This window comes from Ahaetulla prasina, chromosome 8 (assembly GCF_028640845.1).
Source record: "Ahaetulla prasina isolate Xishuangbanna chromosome 8, ASM2864084v1, whole genome shotgun sequence".
In the NCBI taxonomy this organism is placed as follows: domain Eukaryota; kingdom Metazoa; phylum Chordata; class Lepidosauria; order Squamata; family Colubridae; genus Ahaetulla; species Ahaetulla prasina.
Genome location: NC_080546.1, coordinates 88941257 through 88966256, shown reverse-complemented (window position 1 = coordinate 88966256; position 25000 = coordinate 88941257). Strand labels below are relative to the sequence as shown.

The window sequence follows — 25000 nt, the reverse complement described above, 5'->3', positions numbered from 1 at the left end:
GCACCGAAAAAAGGGACTTACGACCGTTTTTCACACTTATGACCCTGTGGTTGCACGATCAAAATTCGGACTCTGAGCAGCTGCCTCATATTTATGGCGGTTGCAGTGTCCCCGGGGTCACGTGATCCTGTTTTACGACCTCTGACAAGCAAAGTCGAGGAGGAAGCCAGGTTCAATTAACAACCGGGTTACTCACCGCAGTGGTTCGCTTAACGGCGGCGGCAAGAACGGTTGTAAAATGCGGCAAAAGGCACCTAATAAATGTCTCGCTTAGCAACAGAAATTTGGGGTTCGATGGTGGCCGTAAGTCGAGGACTACTGTACATTTCTCTCCATGATGGATTCTTGGTTTGCCGAAGAGAATCATCATCACAGTATAGGATAGGTGGCAAAAAAAATTTTTTTTTTTAAAAAAAAGCAGAAATTTAGCAGTGCCTTTTCCAACTAACACGCAGGTTATACTTGGCTTATGACCACAGTTCAGCCCAAAATTGCTGTTGCTAAGTGAGACAGTTGTTAAGTGGGTTTTCCTCCCTGTTTTATGACCTTCCTTGCCACAAGTTGTTAAGTGAATCACTGGAGTTGTTAAGTTAGTCCCACGGTTGTTAAGTGAATCTGGTTTCCCCGGGTGGCTTTGTTTGTCGGAAGGTCGCAAAACAGGATCACGTGACCCTGGGACGCTGCAACCGTCATAAATATGAGTCGGTGGCCAAGCGCCCGAATTTTGATGATGTAAGGATCTTATTATAAACGGGACACGGTGGCTCAGGGGCTAAGACTTTGCGCTTGTCGATCGAAAGGTCGGCAGTTCAGCGGTTCGAATCCCTAGTGCTGCCGTGTAACGGGGTGAGCTCCCGTGACTTGTCCCAGCTTCTGCCAACCTAGCAGTTCGAAAGCATGTAAAAAATGCAAGTAGAAAAAAATAGGGACCATCTTTGGTGGGAAGGGAACAGCGTTTTGTGGGCCTTTGGCGTTGAGTCATGCCGGCCACATGACCACGGAGACGTCTTCGGACAGCGCTGGCTCTTCGGCTTTGAAACGGAGATGAGCACCGCCCCCTAGAGTCGGGAACGACTAGCACATATGTGCGAGGGGAACCTTTACCTTTACCTTTAAGGATCTTATGCAGTGGTCATAAGTGTGAAAAATGGTACCTGGGGATGCTGCAACAGTCGTAAGTGTGAAACATTGGCGATAAGTCACTTTTTCCAATGCTGTTATAACTAGGTTGTAAGTCGAACGCTATCTATATTTCATTAAAAGTTTCTGATGTAGTGAATTGCAGTTTCCGGGAACGGATGATTACGAAGATCCTTCATAAAATGTGTTGGTGCTGCTACATTCCTTCTGCTTCTTGCTGAGAAGTAGCTAATTCTGGGTTACTCAGTGCATGGAGTTTTGTAACCCTGGGAAGCGAGGCCTGGTTTTAGTTCCTGTTTGTTTTCTCTCAGGCTGAAGTTCTGCTGGTTGAGCAGAACGCTCTTGACCAAGTCCCCTAAAGTTGGCATAAAAACGGATTTTTCTCCCAAACAAACCCCGCTGCCCTGCCAAGCAAAATTCCCTCCTCCTTCTCTTCATCTTATCTGTTTTGAGTCACACCAACTATTTGCACAGCCGTTGCGCGAGAAAGCCTCGTTTGTATATGATTCACTCTTCTTCTTTTTTCTTTTTTTCTTTTTTCCTTTCCCCTTCCCCTCTTTCACCAAATTGGCATTTATCTTTTTTCGAATTCCTGGGTGAGCCTCGGCCCTTTTTTTTTTTTTCCTCCTTTGGCTTCACAAAACCTGATTTGTTACAGATGGATTTCTCAATTACTTTTTTTTTTTTTTTGCAAAGTGCAGCGGTAAACTTTCTCGGAGGGGTGAGTGAGTGGGTGGGAGTTGGTCCTTGCCGTTCCACCTCCTCCTCCTACCTCTTTGGGCGCCCTTAGCAAACTTCTACCCGTGGAATTTAAATCACCAAAGCTCATTGACCAATAAAGTGATATGCGTCCCTGTATAATAACGTTTGCCCAGAGGTTCCTCGTGACTTGAGGGAAAAAAAGGTTATTCTGCCAAAGGTAGGAGTACAACTAACCTGCTGCGGGAACTGGCCAGGTGAGTGGAAAATTTTCTTTGCGACATAACAGTCTGTTTCATATTACATGAAAGCGCTAAGGTTATAAATGCACGGGTGCCCTTTCTTCTGGTTTGTTCAAAATATGTTCCTCTTTGGGATTAGGAGAAGAAGAAAAAATAGAATTTGAGGATAGGGTGAAGTCACAAAAGCAGGGGGGAGAAATCTCAAGCCACTTCAACGCCAGTGTGCAGGGTTCAAAAATGCCATGGGAATAATGATGTGTTTTCCCCCCCCCCAGACCGAACCCACTTCAAGTCAAGTGTTTTGTTTTTTAATTTAATTTTGTTACAACAGAATATACAATCATCAACATAAACAATAACCATCATGAGAGAAAAAAAGTATATATAAGTAAAAGTATGCAACAACTATGTTAATTTGATATAATGAAGAGAACAATAGGACAGGAACGGTAGGCACATTTGTGCTCTTATGCACGCCCCTTTATAGTCCTCTTAGGAATGGGGTGAGGTCAAAAGTAGACAGTTTTTCGTTGAAGATTTTGGGGTTTTGAGTAGAGACTATAGAGTCAGGTAGTGAGTTCCAAGCGTTAACAACTCTGTTACAGAAGTCGTATTTTCTGCAATCGAGTTTGAAGCGGTTGACATTAAATTTGAATCTATTGTTTGCTCTTGTATTGTTGCGATTGAAGCTGAAGTAGTCTTTTACAGGAAGGACATTGCAATAGATGATTTTGTGTGTTAAACACAGATCATGTCGGAGTTGGTGGAGTTCTAAGTTTTCTAATCCCAGGATTTCAAGCCTGGGGGTATAAGGTATTTTGTTGTTTTCGGAGGAGCAAAGAACTCTTCTAGTAAAATATTTCTGGACGCGTTCGATAGTATTAATGTCATCTTTGAAACCAAAACAGGACTAATTCGCCTTTTGTTCTCTGCTTTTGCGGGAGCCTCTTCATCTTATGGAGTAGTTTGTTTTTCAGGCAGATTGATGGAAGAAGTGGGTCCTGAGATTTGGAAACAATCAAAGCATTATTACGTTTGGGGTTTTTGGGATTGAAGGAGGCTAGCTTGTTCCTTTGCTGTTGAACGACCGTGAAAACAGAGAGTTGCTGGGTTGTGTAAAAATAAGATTGTGGGGTTGTTTTTTTCTTGCTACGCTGACTGGGTTGCGCTGGGCGTTACTTTTAAAGGAACTTTCAAAAGTTGGAAAAGGAACTTTCACCATAGCAAAAAAAAAAAGAAGAAGAAGAAGAAGAATATCTCAGTTTTGCGTCAAGAAAAACTCGCCCGGCGTTGATTTAAGGATCCACGGTTGGTTCAATTATTTTTGTGAAGGTTTCGTTTTTAAAGCACCTTCCGTATATGAATATATAAAAGAAAGCCGACCCAAAATTTTCAGTTCTTAAGGAAGCCCTTAGATTCCAAAACTGGAAGAGTTTCGGCTTCTTGTTTTGAAACAGGTCTTCATACAAGTTTCGTATTTTAATCGAGCATTTCAGTTTTCGGAAAGATTGTATGAAAAATTGTGATTTGAGTTCTGCAAAAATAGCACGCAGGTTCTGAAACAGCTCGGCTATTTCATTAATTCACATGCTGTTCTTTCTGAAAAGATTAACAGGTAGCCTACGATCTGCCTGGATATTTTAAGGATGTTACCTTATGCTACAAGAACATGGAAATTTTTCAAGGACTTAGATTTCCAGATCTGTGCTTGATTTCATTGGTCGAGTCTATCCAAAGAGCAGATTTCAAAGTTGGCATTTCACTTCTCTCCGTTCAGAAAATGGATTAAAAAGCCTTAACTTTTTTTTTTTAATGTGTTTTGCTTTTCACCCAAACCCAACTTTAAAAGTAGAGGTGATCTATTTTATCCTCGTATCTGCTGAACCCCATTAAATATATGCATATTCTTGAAAGGATCTTCTGCTTGGGTAAACATTTTACCATATGAGAGAGAGAGAGAGAGAGAAGGTGGAGGAGAAGGACAGAGAGGGGAAGAGAGGGAAAGAGAATGGGAGAGAGAGAGGGAGAGACAGACTGAAGGGGGAAGAGAAGGAAAGGGAGGGGGAGGGAGGGAAAGAGAGAGAGAGAGAGAGAGATAAGGTGGAAGAGAAGGAAAGGGAGGGAAAGGGTGGGAGAGGGAGAGGGAGAGAGAGGGAGAGAGGGTGGAAGAGAGGGAAAGAGAATGGGAGAGAGAGGGAGAGAGAAGGCGGAAGAGAAGGAAAGGGAGGAGGGAGGGAGGGAGGGAGGAGGAGAGGAGAGGAGGAGAGACAGACTGAAGGGGAAGAGAAGGAAAAGGGAGGGAGGGAGGGAGAGAGAGAGAGAGAGAGAGATAAGGTGGAAGAGAAGGAAAGGAGGGAAAGGGTGGGAGAGGAGAGGGAGAGAGGAGAGAGGGTGGAAGAGAGGAAAGAGAATGGGAGAGAGGGAGAGAGAAGGCGGAAGAGAAGGAAAGGGAGGAGGGAGGGAGGGAGGAGGAGAGGAGAGGAGGGAGAGACAGGGAGAGAGGAGGAGGAGGATGGAGAGAGAGGGAGAGAGGGAGAGAAGGAGAGAGAGAAAAGGCGGAAGAGAAGGAAAGGGAGGGAGGGAGGGACAGAGGATGGAAGAGAGGAAAGAGAGAGGGAGAAAGAGGGAGAAGGAGAGAGAGAGAAGGTGGAAGAGAAGGAAAGGAAGAGGGAGGAGGAGAGAGGGAGAAAGAGAGAGGAAAGGGAGGAGAGGAGAAAGAGGAGAGAGAGAAGGTGGAAGAGAAGGAAAGGGAGGGAGAGGAGAGAGAGGAAGAAAGAGAGGAAAGGGAGGAGAGGAGAAAGAGAGAGGAAGGAGAGGGAGAGGGAGAGGGTGGAAGAGAGGGAAAGGGAGGGAGAGAGACAGGGAGAGAGGGAGGGGGAGGATGGAGAGAGAGGGAGAGAGAGAGAAGGCAGAAGAGAAGGAAAGGGAGGGAGAGGGAGAAGGAGAGGGAGGGAGGGGGAAAGAGGATGGAAGAGAGGAAAAGAAAGGGAGGGAGAGAGAGAGAGAAGTTGGAAGAAAAGGAAAGGGAGGGAGGAGGGGACAGAGGGTGGAAGAGAGGAAAGAGAGAGGAGGAGAGAGAGAGGAGAGAGAGAGAGAAGGTGGAAGAGAAGGAAAGGGAGGGAGAGGGAGAGAGGAGAGAGGGAGAGAGAAAGGAAGAGAGGGAGAGAGAGAGGGTGGAAGAGAGGGAAAGGGAGGGAGAGGGAGACAGAGAGATGGAGGGAGGGAGAGAGAGAGCGAAAGGGAGAGAAGGAGAGAGGGGGGGCAGGGAGGGAGGGAGAGAGATCTCAACAGGCGACCAAAACTTAGCCCAAAATTTCAGCTGTTAAAAGAGACAGTTCAATGAATTTTGAATCACTGCAGTTTATTAAATTAGTGACACGGTTGTTAAGCAAATCCATCTTCCCCATTGTCTTTGCCTGTCGGAAGGGCGCAAAAGCGGATCGCATGACCCCCGGGATACTGCAACGGTCAAAAATAGGAACCAATTGCTCAGCGTCCAAAATTTCGGTCCGCGTGACCACGGAGCTGCTTCGACGGTCATAAGCGTGAAAAGCGGTCCTAAGTCCCTTGTTTCCAGCGTCGTAACTTCGAACGGTCTACTCGGGGCGCTGTCGTTCGGCGAAGGCAGTGGTGGTATTCAGCCGGTTCCATCCGGTTCGGGCGAACTGGTAGCAGCGGTGGCAGGAAGCTCCGCTTACCCGCCCGGACATCACCACGTCCTGTTTTTTGATGCTTTGCGCATGTGTGGAAGGCCCTGCGCATGCACGCTTACATTTGGGAACTGGTAACGAACGTAAGTGAATACCACCCCGGTCGAGGGCCTACCTGTGTGAACCTCAGGGGAAGCTAATTTCACGGGACACTCAGTCCCCAGCGCCGAAAACGCTTATTTCAGCATTTTAGCCAGAGGGTTCAAAGGTTAGTACAGTCTTCACCGTTCCAGAGATCAGGGACCGGATTGCCACACACTCTTTCAACTCAGTTTTGGTGATGTGGTAACAGTTTTCCTGGCCGTAATTATAAGTTTCACTCCAGTGGTCCGTCCATTTCTCTTCTCCCCTTCTGCGTAGACGCAATGTCAGGCCGCTGGGAGCCTGATCTCTGGACGCTAATTAATGAATAACTCAAGGATACTTGACTTTTGAGCACAAGGTGAAAAAGAATCCATGTGTGTGTTTTTGTGTGTGTGTGTGTGCACATAGGGTAGGATGGGGTGACTGCACAACTGCGAGAGTCCAAGACGGAGAAGAGGAAGTTGAACGTAGCAAAACGCTGACGTTTTAGGCCTCGCTGGTTTTTCTTCGAAGAAAAGAACTGCCTTTTTTTTAATCCATAAGAAGCAGAGTTGGGTTTCAGCCGGTTCGGACCAGTTCTGGAGAACCGGTGGTGGAAATTTTGAGTCGTTCGGAGAAGCGGTAGTAAAAATTCTGACTGGTTCCGCCCCACATCTATTCTCGGCCTCCCGAGTCCCAGCTGATCGGGAGGAAATGGGGATTTTGCAGTATTTTCCCCTGGATTGGGGTGGGAATGGAGATTTTACAGTATCCTGCCACGTCCACCAAGCCACACCCACCAAGCCACACCCACCAAGCCACACCCACAGAACTGGTAGGAAAAAAAATTGAAACCCACCACTGATAAGAGCTACTGATGGAGTTTCGATGGAGGTTCTCAGCCATCCAGGTCATGGTTGTCTCAAAGGGGTTTGTTTTTTTTCTCCAAGAGGCCACCGGACTTTCTGGTTTTTCTTTGAAGATGTTTCGCTTCTCATCCGAGAAGCTTCTTCAGCTCTGACTGAGGTTGGTTGGTTGGGGGAATTCTGGGAGTTGAAGTCCACCCGTCTTAAATATCTAGGGAGATTCTCCGTCCACCAGGTCATGGTTGTCCCAAAGGTGTTTTTTTTTTGTTTGTTTTTTCAAAAGGCAACTGGACTTTCTGGGGTTTTTTTTGGAAGACGTTTCCCTTCTCATCCAAGGAGCTTCATCCGTTCTGAAAGAAGGGAAGTTCTTCATTCAGCAACGGAAGAAGCTTCTCAGATGAGAAGCGAAATGTCTTCAAAGAAAAACCCAGAAAGCCCAGTGGCCTCTGGGGGGAAAAAAAGTACCTTTGGGACATATTGATGAAGCTGTTGCTGTTGTTTGATTGACATCCAAAGACGCAACGTTTGCACAGAAGAGCATTGAAGACTGATAAAGGGTCTGGAGGATAAATCATATGATGAACGGTTGAGGGAACGAGATATGTATAGCCTAAGGAAGAGAAGGATTTTGTTGTTGTTAGTTGCGAAGTTGTGTCCGACCTATTGTGACCGCATGGACAACATTCCTCCAGGCCTTCCTGTCCTCTACCATCCTCTGGAGTCCCTTTAAACTCATGCCTACTGCTTCAGTGACTCCATCCAGCCACCACGTTCTCTGTCGTCCCCTTCTTCTTTTGCCCTCAATCTTTCCCAGCATTAGGCTCTTCTCCAGGGAGTCCTTCTTTCTCATTAGGTGGCCAAAGTATTTCAGTTTCATCTTCAGGATCTGGCCTTCTAAAGAGCAGAATGTGAAGTCAAATGGGCCTTAGGAAATCTGAGCAACAACAAAGCTAGTGGAGGAGACGGTATTCCAGCTGAGCTATTCAAAATCTTAAAAGACGACGCAGTAAAAGTGCTACACCCAATTTGCCAGCAAATTTGGGAAAACTCAACGATGGCCACAGGATTGGAAAAGGTCAGTTTACATTCCAATTCCAAAGAGAAGAATTAGGAGGGAGGTATAACTGTCTTCCAGGACTTGAGGGGCTGTCAGAGAGAAGTGAGGGTGGGAGCGGGGTCAACTGATTCTCCAAAGCACCAGAGGGCAGGATGAAAAGTACAGGTAGTCCTTGCTTATGACCACAATGGAGCCCCAAATTTCTATTAAGTGGAACATTTGTTCAGTGAGTTTGCTCCGTTTTTTGCGAATGTTCTTAGTATGGAATGGAACGGAACGGAACAGAACGGAACAGAACAGAATAGAACAGAACAGAACAGAACAACAAGGACCAAAAGTGGATTCAGGATTCTAGGTGTGGTCTTATTAAGGCTTTTTAATGTAGTATTAGTACCTCGATTTAGATCTTACTTTGGAATAAACAGACAAAGATTGATTGATCTCACTCCGTGTACTGAATCTTCAAGGAGGCCCCTTATTTCTAATTCTTACACTGACCTGCAGTTAAAGTCAAAAGGCATCTTGGTATCGCCTTTTTGGATGAGCAAATGCTTTTAAAAGTCATAAGCTTCTGTCAACTGCAGCTGGCTGCATCCGATGTGTAGAACGGCGAAACGGAAGTAATATTGTGGATCCTTGGCGCTCTCTGAGCTGGGTGGTTTTCTTGCAGACGTTTCATGACCCAGCTAGGTAACAGCCTCAGTGCTAGAAGGGAGTGGGGTTTGCAGAGAGAAGGAGAAAGACTATGGCAGCGGTTCTTAACCTGTGGGTCGCGACCCCGTTGGGGGTTGAATGATGATTTGCCAGGGGTCGCCTAAGACCATCGGAAATATGGGAAGTATACTTGCGAGTCGAAGAATCGCGCTCCAGTGGTTGACTCCACAAGCCAGCTGCAGGCTCTTCAAATCGCTAGCCGAATTTGGCTTCAGGCGCGATGAATTCAAAAAGAGAGAAAACTTTGCTCTGATGTCTCCCTCTCAAGCCAGCTGCAATCACTCCCAATCGCTAGCCTAATCCGGCTTCAGGCGCGATAAACTGAATAGGGGAGGAGTCTCCGCTTTAATGCCTCCGTCCTCAAGGCAATCGCAAGCAGTTCAGATCGCTAGCCAAGACGGCTTCAGGCGCGATAAATTCAAAACGAAAATAATTTTACGGTTGGGGTCACCACATCGTGGGGAATTGTATTAAAGGGGTCGCAGCACTATAAAGGTTGAGAACCACTGGACTATGGGGTCCAAAGGTTGAGGGCCACGGCTCTAGAACTTTTTGTGGCCATGGATCATGGCCACGGACGCCCAAGACTTAACTCAAGATTGAAATCATACCATTTCTTCCAAACTTCGCAGATCTCCAGTGATGACATCATGCCTCCGGTGGGTTCCACGGACCACAGACGGAGCACCACTGCTCTCTTCTAGTTTCCCATCAATCGTGGGAAATTTACAAAAGTGTCTCAAAAGAATAGGCTGGTTATAGTGGCACCCACCCGCAAGGTGGAAAACCACCTGAGCTCCTCGTATCTCCATATTTTGTCTGTCACTTTCGATGATTTGTGAATAGGCTCTGCGCATGCGCGAGAATGGTGGCGGTTTAGAAGAGTCCGAATTCGGCGATGGGGGCTTTCCCAGGAAATGGAGACTTCGGCTGACTCACCAGGCTTCTCCGGTCCCTCGGTGTGGGGTATGATCTATCCGGCTGCCGTTGGAGAGGTTTGTGGCCTCTCGGGACATACGGCAGCCGAGAACGGGCCGAGGGCGGAGGCGGTCGGAAGGCGGCCATTTGGAGGCGGCGGGGCGTGAGAGGCGAGGAGGCCTGCGGCTTGTTGCGGGCTCCGGCCTTGGCTCGGCCCTGCCCCAGCGGTGATTTCAGCCCTGCCCCAGCGGCGATCCCAGCGGCGATTCAGCGGCGACCCAGCGATCCTGGCCAATTTCCAGCGGCGGGAGATCGCCGGCGGCGGTCCCGGCCTGGCCCCGACAGCTTCGGGTTGTGGATTCGAATCCCGACCCGTTTTTTGGCTGTCAGTGGGCCTGCCAGCTCCGTTGGCGCCAGCTCCATCGGCGCCAGTTTCTTGATGCTGGTTGGGCCGGCGAGGCCTTGTGGACTGCGGCGCCTGCCAGCGCCCTGTGTTTGGCAGTCCCACCAATGGATGGGTGTGGCGAGGCCTCGGTGGGAGGAGGCGGATTCATGGCTGAGGTTTGTCCCCTCTTGTGGCCTGTTTTGCGTGTCATCAAATGGCCCTTGGAGGCCTGGCTTGCTCCATCGTATTTCTACCTCCCCTTTCCCCCCCCCTCCCATACCGGACTTTGGATCACCTAAACTGGTCGGTCATGCATGTCCATCTGCGGGTTATGGAGAGGATTGGACTGGATTGGAATAGCTTGGACTGGTCTATGGACCCGGACAGACCGATAGCCATTTCTACTTGACTAAGACCTTGTAGAACTATTCCCCATAGGCACACTATGGAGATTGCCGCCTGTCTGTTCCTGCTCTGTCATCGCTATCCGGTTCCTGCTCCATCTGTCCTTTACCAACTGGACTCCGCTGGAAGACTTACCATTTTATCTCTTTGGGATTTTACCATCTTAGCATCCCTCGTCGATTCGCACTTTTTCTATCGCTACACTGTACATGAACTCTTGCGCCTGCAGTGCCCCCGCCTGAGGAATGGCCCATATCGCTACCAAGGGCCGGCCTCAATGACGGGTCTTGGGACCCACAGAGGTGGCATGCGAGAAGAAAGAGCCTTTGGGGTTTTAGACAGGGCAATTTTAAGGGGTGGGAGGGTAGGGCGGGTGATGGGGTAGCCCGTCGGGAGGAAACCAGTTCCAGCGCATGCTCGTGGCGACTGTCAAATGGGTTCGGAGGTTATGGGGAAGTGTGTTCCTTTGTGTGAGGTGAGTCTATTTGCACGGTAAGTGGGAGGGGCAGATATGGCGGAAGGGGATCGTGTCGATGCAAGGGGTCACGCGTTCGATGTATGCAGGCGATCGCGTGCCCGATCCCCTGACTTCACCCGTTCCCGGATGGTCAAGACTCTCAGAGCCTGGGCCTTCGTCTGATGTTATACAGCGCGCGGTCCGTGGCCAATAAGGCCCCCTAATATGATCTGATTCAGGGGTGCCACGGATATTATAGGCGTTCGGAGACCTGGTTGGGTACTGAAGGCGTGCCCTGGTCGAGATGTGCCCACGGGTTTCCGTGCATTCCATCAGCCGAGGCCCAGGGTAGGGGTGGAGGGTGGCGGTTGTTATTAAAGAGAGTCTAGAGCCGAGGGAGACCACTGTACCTCAGATTGCCGGGTGTGAATCCCTCTTTGTGAGGTGGGGTCGTAGATGTCAGTTGGGCTTGCTGGTCGCGTACCTGGCTCCTTGCTGCGTGACAGCTGCCCTGCCCGAGCTTCTAGAGGTGCTTGCCGGGGTGGCAGTGGAGACCTCCAGACTTTTAGTCATGGGGGACTTTAATCTGCCATCTGCTGGCTCGTCATCGACGGTAGCTCGGGAGTTCTTGGCTTCCATGACGGCCTTGGACCTGACTCAAGTAGTGGATGGCCCCACTCACATCGGGGGAGGCACACTGGACTTGATTTTTGTCTCTGGTCAGTGGTTGAGAGATCTGGACTTAAAGGAAATAGTCATTGAACCTTTGTCATGGTCAGATCACTCTCTCCTTCGCCTGGACTTTCTGACCGCTACCCAACACCGCAGGGAGACGGAACCATTACGTTGGTACCGTCCCAGGCGCCTAATGGACCCAGAGAGGTTTCAGGCGGAGCTTGGGCCACTTCCTGAGGGTCTGGCTCACGGCACGGCAGAGGAACTAGCTGCAGCCTGGGAGCGGGCTGCGGCTGGGGCCTTAGACCGTGTCGTGCCTTTGCGACCTCTGACCCGGCGCAGATCCCAACCGGCTCCTTGGTTCTCCGAGGAGCTGAGGGATGAAGCGCGGAGAAGGCGCCTAGAGAGTTCCTGGAGGTCCAGCCGTTCAGAGGCTGATCGGACACTAGTTAGATCCTATACTAGGACCTACCTAGTGGCACTGAGGAAGCGGCGTTGCTCGCCTCCTCCCTCATTGCGTCGCCAGATAACCGCCCAGCTGCCCTGTTTCGGGTGACCCGCTCCCTCCTTCACCAGGGGGAGCGGGATGACCCGTTGCAGGGACGTGCTGAGGAGTTTAACGGTTATCTATACGATAAAATCGTTCAGCTTAAGGACGGTCTGGACCAAAATTGTGGCGATTCGGATGGGGCGTCCGAGGGCGGTCTTGGTGATGTTGTCTGGGATGAGTTTGACCCTGTGACTCCCGAGGACATGGACAGGTTGCTGGGTAGACTGAATGCCACCACGTGTTTACTGGACCCGTGCCCCTCCTGGCTGGTGCTGGCCACTCGGGAGGTGACACGAGGCTGGCTCAGGGATTACAGTGCTTCCTTGTTGGAGGAGTCTTTCCGGCCGCCTTGAAAGAGGCGGTGGTGAAACCCCTCCTCAAGAAGCCTTCCTGGACCCGGCTGTTTTAGGTAATTATCGTCCGGTCTCCAACCCGCCGCGCGAAGGTTGTAGAAATATGGTGGCATATCAGTTTCCCCTGCACCTGGAGGAAACTGTCTATCTAGACCCGTTCCAGTCCGGTTTCCGGCCGGTTACAGCACTGAGGCGGCTTTGGTCGCGTTGGTGGATGATCTCTGGAGGGCCAGGGATAGGGTTGTTCCTCTGCCCTGGTCCTATTAGACCTCTCAGCGGCTTTTGATACCATCGACCATGGTATCCTGCTGCGCGGTTGGGGGATTGGGAGTGGGAGGCACCGTTTATCGGTGGTTCTCCTCCTATCTCTCCGACGATGCATGAGCAGTGTTGACAGGGGGCAGAGGTCGACCCGGCGCCTCACTTGTGGGGTGCCGCGGGGTCGATCCTCTCGCCTTCTGTTCAACATCTATATGAAGCCGCTGGGTGAGATCATCAGTGGTTTCGGTGTGAGGTACCAGCTGTGCGCTGATGACACTCAGCTGTACTTTTCACACGGGCCACCCCAATGAAGCTATCAGTGCTGTCCCGGTGTTTGGAAGCCGTCGGGTCTGGATGGGGAGCAACAGGCTCAAGCTCAATCCCTCCAAGACAGAGTGGCTGTGGATGCCGGCATCCCGGTACAGTCAGCTGAGTCCACGGCTGACTGTCGGGGCGAGTCATTGGCCCGATGGAGAGGGTGCGCAATTTGGGCGTTCTCCTGGATGAGCGGCTGTCTTTTGATGAACACCTGACGGCCGTCTCCAGGAGAGCTTTCCACCAGGTTCGCCTGGTGCGCCAGTTCGCCTTTCTGAACCGGGATGCCCTATGCACGGTCACTCACGCCCTTGTGACGTCTCGTCTGGATTACTGCAATGCTCTCTACATGGGGCTCCCCTTAAGGGGCATCCGGAGGCTACAGTTAGTCAGAATGCAGCTGCGGGTGATAGAGGAGCCCTGGGGCTCCCGGTGACACCTATCCTGCGCAGGCTGCACTGGCTGCCTGTGGCTTTCGGGTGCGCTTCAAGGTTTTGGTGAACGTCTTTAAAGCGCTCCATGGCATGGGATGGGATGGGATGGGATGGGATGGATGGGATGGGATGGGATGGGATGGGATGGGATGGGATGGGATAGAGTAGAGTAGAGTAGAGTAGAGTAGAGTAGAATAGAATAGAATAGAATAGAATAGAATAGAATAGAATAGAATAGAATAGAAATGGGATGGGATGGGATGGGATGGGACGGGACGGGACGGGACGGGACGGGATGGGACGGGATGGGACAGAATGGAACGGAACAGAACGGAACAGAACAGAATAGAATACAATGAGCTGGAAGGGACCTTGGAGGTCTTCTAGTCCAGCCCCCTGCTCAAGCAGGAGAACCTATACCATTTTAGATAAGTTCTTTATTGGCCAAGTGTGATTGGACACACAAGGAATTTGTCTTTGGTGCATACGCTCTCAGCGCGCATAAAGAAAAAATAAAATATATTCTTGCCAGAGTTGTTAAGCGAATCACTGCACTTGATACCTTCGTAACCTGGTTGTTAAGTCAATCTGGTTTTCTCCGTTGACCTTGCTTGTCGGAAGGTCGCATAAAGGGATCGCGTGACCCCCCCCCCCCGGGGACTACCTATACTCCCTCGAATTTTCCAACCTCGGAGACAAAAATAATCAGAAGGTCAGGATTTCAGCTTTCGGGAAATCAGTCACACGAATCCCAATTTAACAGATTAACAGAGTTGGAAGGGACCTTGTAGGTCATCTAGTCCAACCCCCCCCCCACGCCATCCAAACAGGAGACTAGACTAGCCAGGCCCAGTTCCTGCAACCGTTCTTCATATGCTTTAGCCTCCAGTCCCCTCATTATCCTGGTTGCTCTTCTCTGCATTCTTTCTAGAGTCTCGACGTCTTTTTTATATTGTGGGGACCAATAGTGGATGCAGGATTCTAGGTGTGGTTTTACCAAGGCTTTTTAATGTGGTATTAGTACCTCGATTTAGCTCTTACTTTGGAATAAACAGACAAAGATGGATTGATCTCACTCCGTGTACTGAATCTTCAAGGAGGCCCCTTATTTCTAATTCTTACACCGACCTGCAGTTAAAGTCAAAAGGCGTCTTGGTATCGCTTTTTTGGATGAGCAAATGCTTTTAAAAGTCATAAGCTTCTGTCGACTGCAGCTGGCTGCATCCGATGCGTAGAACGGCGAAACAGAAGTAATATTGTGGATCCTTGGCGCTGTCTCAGCTGGGTGGTTTTCTTACAGACGTTTCATGACCCAGCTAGGTCACAGCCTCAGTGCTAGAAGGGAGTGGGGTTTGCAGAGAGAAGGAGAAAGACTATGGCAGCGGTTCTTAACCTGTGGGTCGCGACCCCGTTGGGGGTCGAATGACGATTTGCCAGGGGTCGCCTGAGACCATCGGAAATATGGGAAGTATACTTGCGAGTCGAAGAATCGCGCTCCAATGGTTGACTCCACAAGCCAGCTGCAGGCTCTTCAAATCGCTAGCCGAATTCGGCTCCAGGCGCGATGAATTCAAAAAGAGAGAAATCTTTGCTCTGATGTCTCCCTCTCAAGCCAGCTGCAATCACTCCCAATCGCTAGCCTAATCTGGCTTCAGGCGCGATAAACTTAATAAGGGGAGGAGTCTCCGCTTTAATGCCTCCGTCCTCAAGGCAATCGCAAGCAGTTCAGATCGCTAGCCAATACAGCTTCAGGCGCGATCAATTCAAAACGAAAATAATTTTACGGTTGGGGTCACCACATCGTGGGGAATTGTATTAAAGGGGTCGCAGCACTATAAAGGTTGAGAACCACTGGACTATGGGGTCCAAAGGTTGAGGGCCACGGCTCTAGAACTTTTCGTGGCCATGGATCATGGCCGCGGACGCCCAAGACTTAACTCAAGATTGAAATCATACCATTTCTTCCAAACTTCGCGGATCTCCAGTGATGACATCATGCCTCCGGTGGGTTCCACGGACCACAGACGGAGCACCACTGCTCTCTTCTAGTTTCCCATCAATCGTGGGAAATTTACAAAAGTGTCTCAAAAGAATAGGCTGGTTATAGTGGCACCCACCCGCAAGGTGGAAAACCACCTGAGCTCCTCGTATCTCCATATTTTGTCTGTCACTTTCGATGATTTGTGTTTAAAAAAAAAAAAAATCTGGTCTAGGTTTTGGTTTGCTCTCACAGCAGTTTTCTACTCCAGTTGTATTTTGACAAGAGTAGAAACCCGCCAGTCGTTGGAGCCTTGGCTGTCGGACTGGGGTTTCCAGGAAGTTGACAAAAGCGTGGTTGAATTTATTTTTATTTTTTATTTTTTTTAAGTCAAAGTGGATTTTCCAATCTGCAAAGTTATAGAGCAGGGGTCTCCAACCTTGGTCCCTTTAAGACTTGTGGACTTCAACTCCCAGAGTCCCTCAGCCAGCAAAGCTGGCTGAGGAACTCTGGGAGTTGAAGTCCACAAGTCTTAAAGGGACCAAGGTTGGAGACCCCTGGTATAGAGTAGGGCAGTGGTGAGATCTAAATTTCTTTCCTACTGGTTCTGTGGGCGTGGCTTGGTGGGGTGTGGCTTGATGGGGGGGTCATGGGACTGGGTGGGCGTGGCTATGTAACCATGTGACTGGAGGATTACAAGGCAGAAACTCACTGTGTCCTGCTGGAGAAGGGTGAGAATAGATGACCTCCAGGTCATCTTCCAGTCCTGGATTATCCTCTGAAGCTGCGTCTAGTGTCAGGTTTATAGTCCTTTCTTCCTCTCCTTTTTCCTCCCGGCCTCCCTCCCTCTCTCTCTCTCTCTCTCTCCTTTCTCTCTCTCTCTTTCTCTCTCTCTCTCTCTCTCTCTCCCTCCCTCCTTCTCTCTCTCTCTCTCTCTCCTTCTCTCTCTCTCTCCCTCCTTTACTCTCTCTCTCTTTCTCTCTCTCTCTTTCTCTCTCTCTCTCTCTCTCTCCCTCCCTCTCTCTCTCTCTCTCTCTTTCTCTCTCTCTCTCTCTCTCTCCTCCTCTCCCTCCCTCCTTCTCTCTCTCTCTCTCCCTCCTTTACTCTCTCTCTCTTTCTCTCTCTCTCTTTCTTTCTCTCTCTCTCTCCCTCCTTCTCTCTCTCTCTTTCTCTCTCTCTCTCTCTCTCCCTCCTCTCTCTCTCTCTCTCAAACTACCCTCCCACCCCACCCCCATTTTTGCCTACACCCCCCCATTTTTTGCCTAGCAGGCTTCAGCTTTTTTACCTTTTAAAAAATGTTTTTTAAAGTTTTTTTTAAAAAAAGAGCCTCTGACAATCAGGCACCTCAGCTGGGATCGTCAGAGCCTTGTTTTAACCCTTTAAAAGCATGGTTTTTTTACAACCTCTTCAGCCGAAGAGGTTGTAAAAAAAAATGCATTTAAAAGTAAAAAATAAAAAATAAAGGCTCTGACGATCGCGTTGGCTCAGCTGGGCATGTGGGGTGGGGCAGGGATTTTTGCTACCGGTTCTTCGAACCACCCGCTGCTGTTGCTACCGGATCAAACGATCCGGTCCGAACCGGGAGCATTTCACTCCTGGAGCAGGGGTGTCAAACTCGATATCATTGAGGGTTGTGCATCAGGGTTGTGTTTGACCTCGGGGGCCTGGGGTGGGGCGTGGCCGGGGTGGGTGTGGCCAGCTTGACATCATTCGTGTCGGGGGCGCCTATGGTGGGCCTGGGCGCCCTGCCAACGAAAATGGACTCCCAAGCTCCGTTTCCGGCTGCGACAGCCTCCTGCAACCCTGTCAGTAAAAACAGAACTCAGAAGGTCCACAGGCAGTTCTCGTGAGTTCCGTTTTCAGCTGTGACAGCCTCCTGCATCCCATGCCAGGGAAAACGGAGCTCCGTTTTCCCTGCCAGAGGCACCATGGGCCGGTTCTTCTCTGATTCCAGGGCAACCCCATGGGCCAGATCTAGGCATCCCATGGACCGGATCCATTCCCTGGGCTTTAAGTTTGACACCCCCCGGTATAGTTTCCTTCCTGAGCAGGGGGTTGGACTAGAAGACCTCCAAGGTCCCTTCCAAGTTTTGTTGTTCTTTCAGAGAATGTTCTTTCAGAAGGTATTTCTATAGATAAATTCACTCGTCCTGGACTTGACATGGAGTGAAATGTAAAATTTGTTACTACTGGTTATGTGGTAGTGGGGTAATGTGACTGGGTGGGCGTGGTGAACTTTTTTTTTTTTTTTACTTTTAAAAGCATTTTTTCTACAACTTCTTCGGCTGAATAGGTTGTAAAAAAATGCTTTGAAAAGCCTGTGATGATCAGGCAACTCAGCTGGGATCGCCAGAGAGAAAAAAAGCTTTTAAAGAGTTCTGACGATCCCAGCTGAGTTGCCTGATCGCCAGAACCTTTTAAAAGCATTTTTACAGCCCTTTTGGCCGAAAAGGTTGTAGAAAAAATGCTTTAAAAGGCTCTGATGATCCCAGCTGAGCTGCGCAATCATCAGAGGGTTTTTTTTAACTTTTAAAAGCATTTTTTCAGCCAAAGAAAAAATGCTTTTAAAAGTTAAAAAAAACAAAACCCTCTGATGATTGCGCGGCTCAGCTGGGGTGGGGTGGGGGCAGGGATTTTTGCTACCAGTTCTCCAAACCACCCGCCGCCATCGCTACCAGATCGGGCGATCCAGTCCGAACTGGGAGCATTTCACCCCTGACTTGACATATATTCAAACCGATGGTGCCTAATTGACCAATTTATCACAATGCGGTATTAGCACATTACTACGGTAGTTGAAACATTATTTCTTGTTTAGCATTCTTGGATTTTTCTAGGAATCACAGGCTGGATTGTCCAAAAAGTTCCCAATAGGAATGTGCAGCTCATTTGTTCTGCTGGAGGGGAGGGTTAGAGATGGTTCAAGGTCTAATTCCAAAGAATTTAAAGAGACTTACAAATGAAGAGTCCAACGTCAGAAACCAAAACGATCTGCAGGATCCAATCTGGGTCGGTCACCCAGACCAGAGGTTGAGTCTTCTCAGTTTTCGGATTTGTACTGGAGCCCATATTCAGAAAATCCCTCCTGAACAGAGAGTGTGCAATTCTACGTGTGTTACAGGTAGTCCACACTTAACAATCACAATTGAGCTCAAACGTTACTAAGCCAGAGGTGGGATTCACATAATTTACCTACCGGTTCGCCCAGCACCAAAAATGTGAGCGCATGCATATGTGCGCACACTTTGCGCGCACACGCATCTCCGTGCATGCGCCTGGCCTTCCACACATGTGCTTCACTTATGCGCAGGGCTTCCGTGCATACGCCCGTATTCAAAAACATGCCTAAATGGGATAGCAGAGAGCCCAGGTGAGTAGATGGGCCCACCTGCGATTTCCGCTACCGGTTCGCCCGAACCGGTCTGAACCGACCAAATACTGTACTAAGGGAAAGCTTTCTTAAATCAATTTTGCCCCGTGTTACGACCTTTCTTGCGACAGTTGTTCAGTGAATCACTGCAGTTGTTAAGTTTGGGTCGTAGTTGTTAATCTGGCTTTCCCCTTGACTTTGCTTGTCAGAAGGTCGCAAAAAAAAGAGGATCACGTGACCCCCCTTGGGACATTGCAACCGTCATAAATATGAGTCAGTTGCCAAGAGTCTGAATTTTGATCACGGGGATGTTGCAATGGTCGTAAAGTGTGGAAAACGGTCATTAGTCCCTTTTTTTCAGGGCTGTTGTAACTTGGAATGATCACTAAATGAACTGTTGTAAGTTTTTTTTAACCATCTTTTTTTATTGCTTTTTTTTTATTGAAAAAGTTTTACAACTAACAATTATTTTTTTTTTTAAATTCCCCTTTCACCCTCCCCCACTCCTCCCCTCCCCCTCCCTCTCCCCCCTCCCCCCCCCGAGACTTCCCAGAGCAAAATACAGGGTATAACATCTAACAAACATACGCTAAAATACTGCAAAAACCATAACCCATAATCCCTTCTCCCCCATTGATCCCTTAACACCCTTTCCCCTTTTAAGCAAATACACAAATACTGTACGTTCCCTACCATCACTCATAAGCTAATTGGTACTTTTTGGTCTGATACTTATTTTGAATATAATCAATCCATTTTCTCCATTCTGCTATATATCGTTCTTGTGAGTAGTCTTTCAAGTACGCAGAAATTTTTGCCATTTCTGCTAAATTTGAAACTTTAAGCGTCCATTCTTCAATTGTAGGCAGTTCTTCTTTCTTCCAATGTTGCGCCACCAAAAGTCTCGCTGCTGATATTAAGTTCAATATTAATTTAGTCTCTATGACTGTACAATCCGTGATTATACCTAGTAAAAACAGTTGTGGCGTAACCTTTATCTTCTTTTTCAAAATATTCTGCATAATCCACCATATTTTAATCCAAAACGATTTGGTTTTTTTACAGATCCACCATCTATGATAATAAGTAGCATCTTCACAATCACATCTCCAACATTTGGGTTTCTTTTAGTTTCTTTACAGATGTTTCTGATCTTCCATACCAGAGCAAAGTCAATTTAACTAGATAAAACAGAAATAAGCCCTTTACCATCATCAACCCTCTCTATCGGAAAACTTTATTGCAAGCGAAGAATAAAACGACACCTAACACTACAATAATGTAGATCGGAAATGTTGACTGTATTATCTGTGTAGCAAGTTTACGTTCATGAATTTTTAAAGAAGTCTATTAACTAAACCAAGGGTAGTTCATGTTCTCATTTTTTTTTTTAATGATTAAAATGACCTTGGAAAAATTGGCTGTCTAGTAAGAATTCTGGTGAGACTTGTAGTAATAGTAATAGTAATAATTTAATTTCTATACCGCCCTTCTCCCGAAGGACTCAGGGCGGTTTACAGCCAAAAATAAAACCAACAATGAATAAATACAATACATTTAAAACCAATATTAAAAAAACTTATTAAATTTGGCCCATAATTAAAATACATTAAAAAACCCTAAAACCCCAATTAAAATTAATATAATTATGCCAGTCCTGCGCGGAAGAATAGATATGTCTTCACCTCGCGGCGAAAAGTCCGGAGGTCAGGAAGTTGGCGAAGCCCTGGGGGAAGCTCGTTCCAGAGGGTAGGAGCCCCCACAGAGAAGGCCCTCCCCTGGGGGCCGCCAGCCGGCAATGTTTGGCTGACGGCACCCTGAGGAGGCCCTCTCTATGGGAGCGCACGGGTCGGGGGGAGGCAAATGGTAGCAGTAGGCGGTCCTGTAAATAGCCCGACTTGTAGTAGCTTTATAGGGATATGCTAAGGTTTATAATTTTTGAGGGCCACATCAGAGTTGTGTTTGACCTTGGGGGGGCTGGCTAGGGTGGGCGTGGCCATCCTGATGTCACTCAGGTCGGGGGCGTCTGTGGCGGCCCGAGTGCTCTGTCACCGAAAACAGGCTCCTGAGTTCCGTTTTCGGCTGGGACAGCCTCCTGCAACTCTCTGCCAGTGAAAACGGAGATCGGGAGCGAGCTCCGATTTTGCTAGCAGAGGTACCACGGGCCGGTCCTTCACCAGGGCAGCCCTGCGGACCAGGTCTAAGCACCCTGTGGGCCGGATCCAGCCCCACGGGCTTCGAGTTTGACAACCCTGGTCTAGGAGTACCTGTACAGGAATCTTAAATTTGTTGCAGGTCATTTTTTTTTAGTAATCATGTTTTGTTTCTTTGAAACATGACCGGTGATAATTTCTTTGAACGGTAGCATCTAATTGATGGAATTCCTTCTGTTTTCTTTATCCAGGTATCTCCAGAGTTTGATGATTAGGCCATAATGACAGCTGAAGATTCTACAGCAAGGATGGATAATGATTCCTCCAGCATGCAAACAAATAAAATCCCCGAAGGGCTCTCGGGCGTGCCAAACGAGGCCGCGCTATTGCAGTTATTAGATCGCACCGGCTACACCATGATTCAGGAGAACGGGCAACGAAAGTATGGAGGCCCACCTCCTGGCTGGGAAGGCTTACACCCTCCTCGGGGCTGCGAGGTCTTTGTGGGCAAAATTCCTCGGGACGTCTACGAGGACGAGCTGGTCCCCGTGTTTGAGACCGCGGGACGGATCTACGAAATGCGGCTGATGATGGACTTTGACGGTAAGAACCGTGGCTACGCCTTCGTGATGTACACCCAGAAATACGAAGCCAAGCGTGCAGTCAAAGAACTCAACAACTACGAGATCCGCCCGGGAAGACTGTTAGGGGTGTGTTGCAGCGTGGACAACTGCCGGCTCTTCATCGGCGGAATCCCCAAGACGAAGAAGCGAGAGGAGATTTTGGAAGAGATCTCCAAGGTGACGGAAGGCGTGTTGGACGTCATCGTCTACGCCAGCGCGGCCGATAAGATGAAGAACCGAGGCTTTGCCTTCGTGGAGTATGAAAGCCACCGAGCAGCCGCCATGGCGAGAAGGAAGCTCATGCCTGGCCGGATCCAGCTGTGGGGACACCAGATCGCTGTCGATTGGGCCGAGCCGGAGATCGACGTGGACGAAGACGTCATGGAGACGGTGAAAATCTTGTACGTGCGGAATTTGATGATCGAGACCACCGAGGAAACCATTAAAAAGGTCTTTGGTCAGTTTAACCCCGGCAGCATAGAACGGGTGAAGAAAATCCGAGATTACGCTTTCGTGCACTTCACCAGTCGGGAAGACGCGGTTCACGCCATGAATAACCTCAACGGCACCGAGCTGGAAGGATCGTGTCTGGAGGTCACCTTGGCCAAGCCGGTGGATAAAGAGCAGTATACCCGCTACCAGAAAGCCGCCAGAGGAGGAGCAGGAGGAGGAGGAGGAGCAACGGCAGCCGAAGTGACTCAACAGCCTAACTATGTTTACTCTTGCGATCCGTACACTCTCGCCTATTACGGTTATCCGTACAATGCCCTGATCGGTCCAAATCGAGAATATTTTGTGAAAGGTGAGTGTATAAATTTTGACACAGTTCTGGGAGGAATTCGAGTTGACCTAGAGTAGTGTAGAGTAGAGTAGTGTTGCGTAGCGTAGAGTAGAGTAGCATAGAGTAGAGTAGAGTAGAGTAGAGTAGCGGAGCATACAGTAGCATAGTGTAGAATGGCATAGCATAGCACAGCACAGCACGGAACAGAACGGAATGGAACAGAATGGAACAGAATAGAATGAGCTGGAAGGCACCTTGAAGATCTTCTAGTCCAGCCCCCTGCTCAAGCAGGAGAACCTATACCATTCTAGATAAGTGACTGTCCAGTCTCTTCTTAAAAACCTCCAGCGATGAAGCACCCACGACTTCTGGTGGCAAGCTGTTCCGCTGGTTAATTGTCCTAGGAAGTTTCTCCTTAATTCCAGATTGCTTCTCTCCTGGATGAGTTTCCAACCACTGTTACTTGTCCTGCCCTGTAGAGACTAATTGCATATTAATTGTACACATAATTGTATAGACCCTAATTGTATAGAGATCCTAATAGTCTCTAGGGCCTCCTGCTTGAGCACGGGGTTAGAGTAGAAGACCTCCATGGTCCCTTCCAGCTCTATTCGGATTGATAGGGATTTATACCCTTCCTTGTAGCCAAGAAACCTACTTGGGAATGCCCATGAAGTCATCAAGCCTGGAGCTTCGCTAGAAGATAACTTTTCTTTTAGTCTGGCTAGGTGGGGTTCATGATCTTGAAAAGCAATCCTTGATAAGCTCTTGGATGAGAGACCACAAGGAGATACCGAAGCTATAAACTAGAAAAGAAAAGAGTTTGTAAGTTAGTAAAACACTCCTGTACCATTGCCAGGAAAATCCTGCGAATGTGTTCACGAAGCCACCAAGAGTTGAGGTTAAGTAAAAGGGGTTTATCATTATTTTTTTTTGTATTTATTTCACGACCCCCGAGGTGTATGTTTCTTAAGTGGTTTTCTTCGTTTTAATGCTTTCCAGATGTTCCTAGAATTCTTAAACCTCACGGCCAAGAGGGTTGCCTCAAATGGGGGGGAAGGTTGATCTTTGACCTTGTTTAAGTTGGCGTGCAACATTTTTCGTGCTAAAATTTTTTTCGACTTCCCAGCTCCAGCGTAGCTCAGTTCTGACTGAAAGGCAAACACGGAACACGAATGGGGGAAAAAAAAAATAGAGAGAAATTATTGCAAGCGGGCTCGGCCTTCCTCGGGTTTAATGAACGTCATCGCCTCCAATACTGAATTTGGAATTTGAGAGATAGTCCTTGACTTACAATCATTCGTTTTCTGACTGTTTGGGGTTACAACTACGCTGAAAGAAAAGTGATTTTCTCTGCATTTTTCACACTTATGAGTCCTGTGGTCCACTTTTGCAACCTTCTGATAAGCACATAGCCACTTAACAACCATGTGACCAACTTAACAACCACAGTGATTTATGTAAACAACTCTGGCAAGAGAGGTTGTGACATGGGACAAAACCAGGGGTGAAATCCAGCAGGTTCTGATAGGTTCTGGAGAACTGGTAGTGGAAATTTTGAGTAGTTTGGAGAACTGGCAAATACCACCTCTGGCTGGCCCCAGAGTGGGATGGGAATGGAGATTTTGCAGTATCCTTGCTCCAGGAGTGGGGATTTTGCAGTATCCTTCCCCTGGAGTGGGGAGAGAATGGGGATTTTGCAGTATCCTTCCCCTGGAATGGGGAGGGAATGGGGATTTTGCAGTATCCTTCCCCTGGAGTGGGGAGAGAATGGGGATTTTGCAGTATCCTTCCCCTGGAGTGGGGAGGGAATGGGGATTTTGCACTATCCTTCCCCTGGAGTGGGGAGGGAATGGGGATTTTGCAGTATCCTTCCCCCGGAGTGGGTAGGGAATGGGGATTTTACAGTATCCTTCCCCCGGAGTGGGGAGGGAATGGGGATTTTGCAGTATCCTTCCCCTGGAGTGGGGAGGGAATGGGATTTTGCACTATCCTTCCCTGGAGTGGGAGGAATGATTTTGCAGTATCCTTCCCTGGAGCGGGAGGAATGGGATTTTGCAGTATCCTTCCCTGGAGTGGGAGGAATGGGATTTTGCAGTATCCTTCCCTGGAGTGGGAGGAATGGGATTTTGCAGTATCCTTCCCCAGGAGTGGGAGGAATGGAGATTTTGCAGTATCCTTCCCTGGAGTGGGAGGAATGGGATTTTGCAGTATCCTTCCCTGAGTGGGAGGAATGGATATTTTGCAATATCCTTCCCCTGGAGTGGGGTGGGAATGGGGATTTTGCAGTATCCTTCCCCTGGAGTGGGGAGAGAATGGGGATTTTACAGTATCCTTCCCCTGGAGTGGGGTGGGAATGGATATTTTGCAATATCCTTCCCCTGGAGTGGGGAGGGAATGGGGATTTTGCACTATCCTTCCCGTGCAATGGGGAGGGAATGGGGATTTTGCAATATCCTTCCCCTGGAGTGGGGAGGGAATGGGGATTTTGCAGTATCCTTCCCGTGCAGTGGGGAGGGAACACGGTTGTTAAATGAATCTGGTTTCCCCATGGACTTGGCTTGTCAGAAGGTCACAAAAGGGGATCACGTGACCCCGGGACACTGCAACCGTCATAACTGTGAGTCAGTTGCCAAGCGTCTGAATTTTGATCACGGTTGTAAAGTGTGAAAAATGGTCACAAGTCACTTTTTTTCAGGCCCATTGTATCTCGGAACAGTCATTAAGTCAATTGTTGTAAGTCGAGGACCAGCTGTATCGCTGAAAAGCAAATGGGGACCGGAAGTAGGCTTACATTTAATTCTACTATCTCTAAATGAAGCCCATTTTTTAAGATAGCTGCCATTTTGTT

The 25000-nt window shown here is 48.6% G+C and overlaps 1 protein-coding gene across 8 annotated transcripts in view; it reads left to right on the top strand.

The window, feature by feature from the left end:
- Positions 1-25000, top strand: part of RBM47 (RNA binding motif protein 47) — a 129488-nt gene that overhangs the window by 83082 nt on the left and 21406 nt on the right. For 7 of the 8 annotated variants that reach the window (XM_058193271.1, XM_058193278.1, XM_058193277.1 and 4 more), the window contains one exon: positions 20997-22170. In XM_058193271.1, the coding sequence (XP_058049254.1) occupies positions 21027-22170 (1144 nt within the window). In that variant the 5' untranslated portion in view covers positions 20997-21026. Of the gene's footprint in view, positions 1-2036; positions 2097-20996; positions 22171-25000 lie in introns of those variants that run through there. The other variant, XM_058193275.1, reaches the window with a different exon arrangement.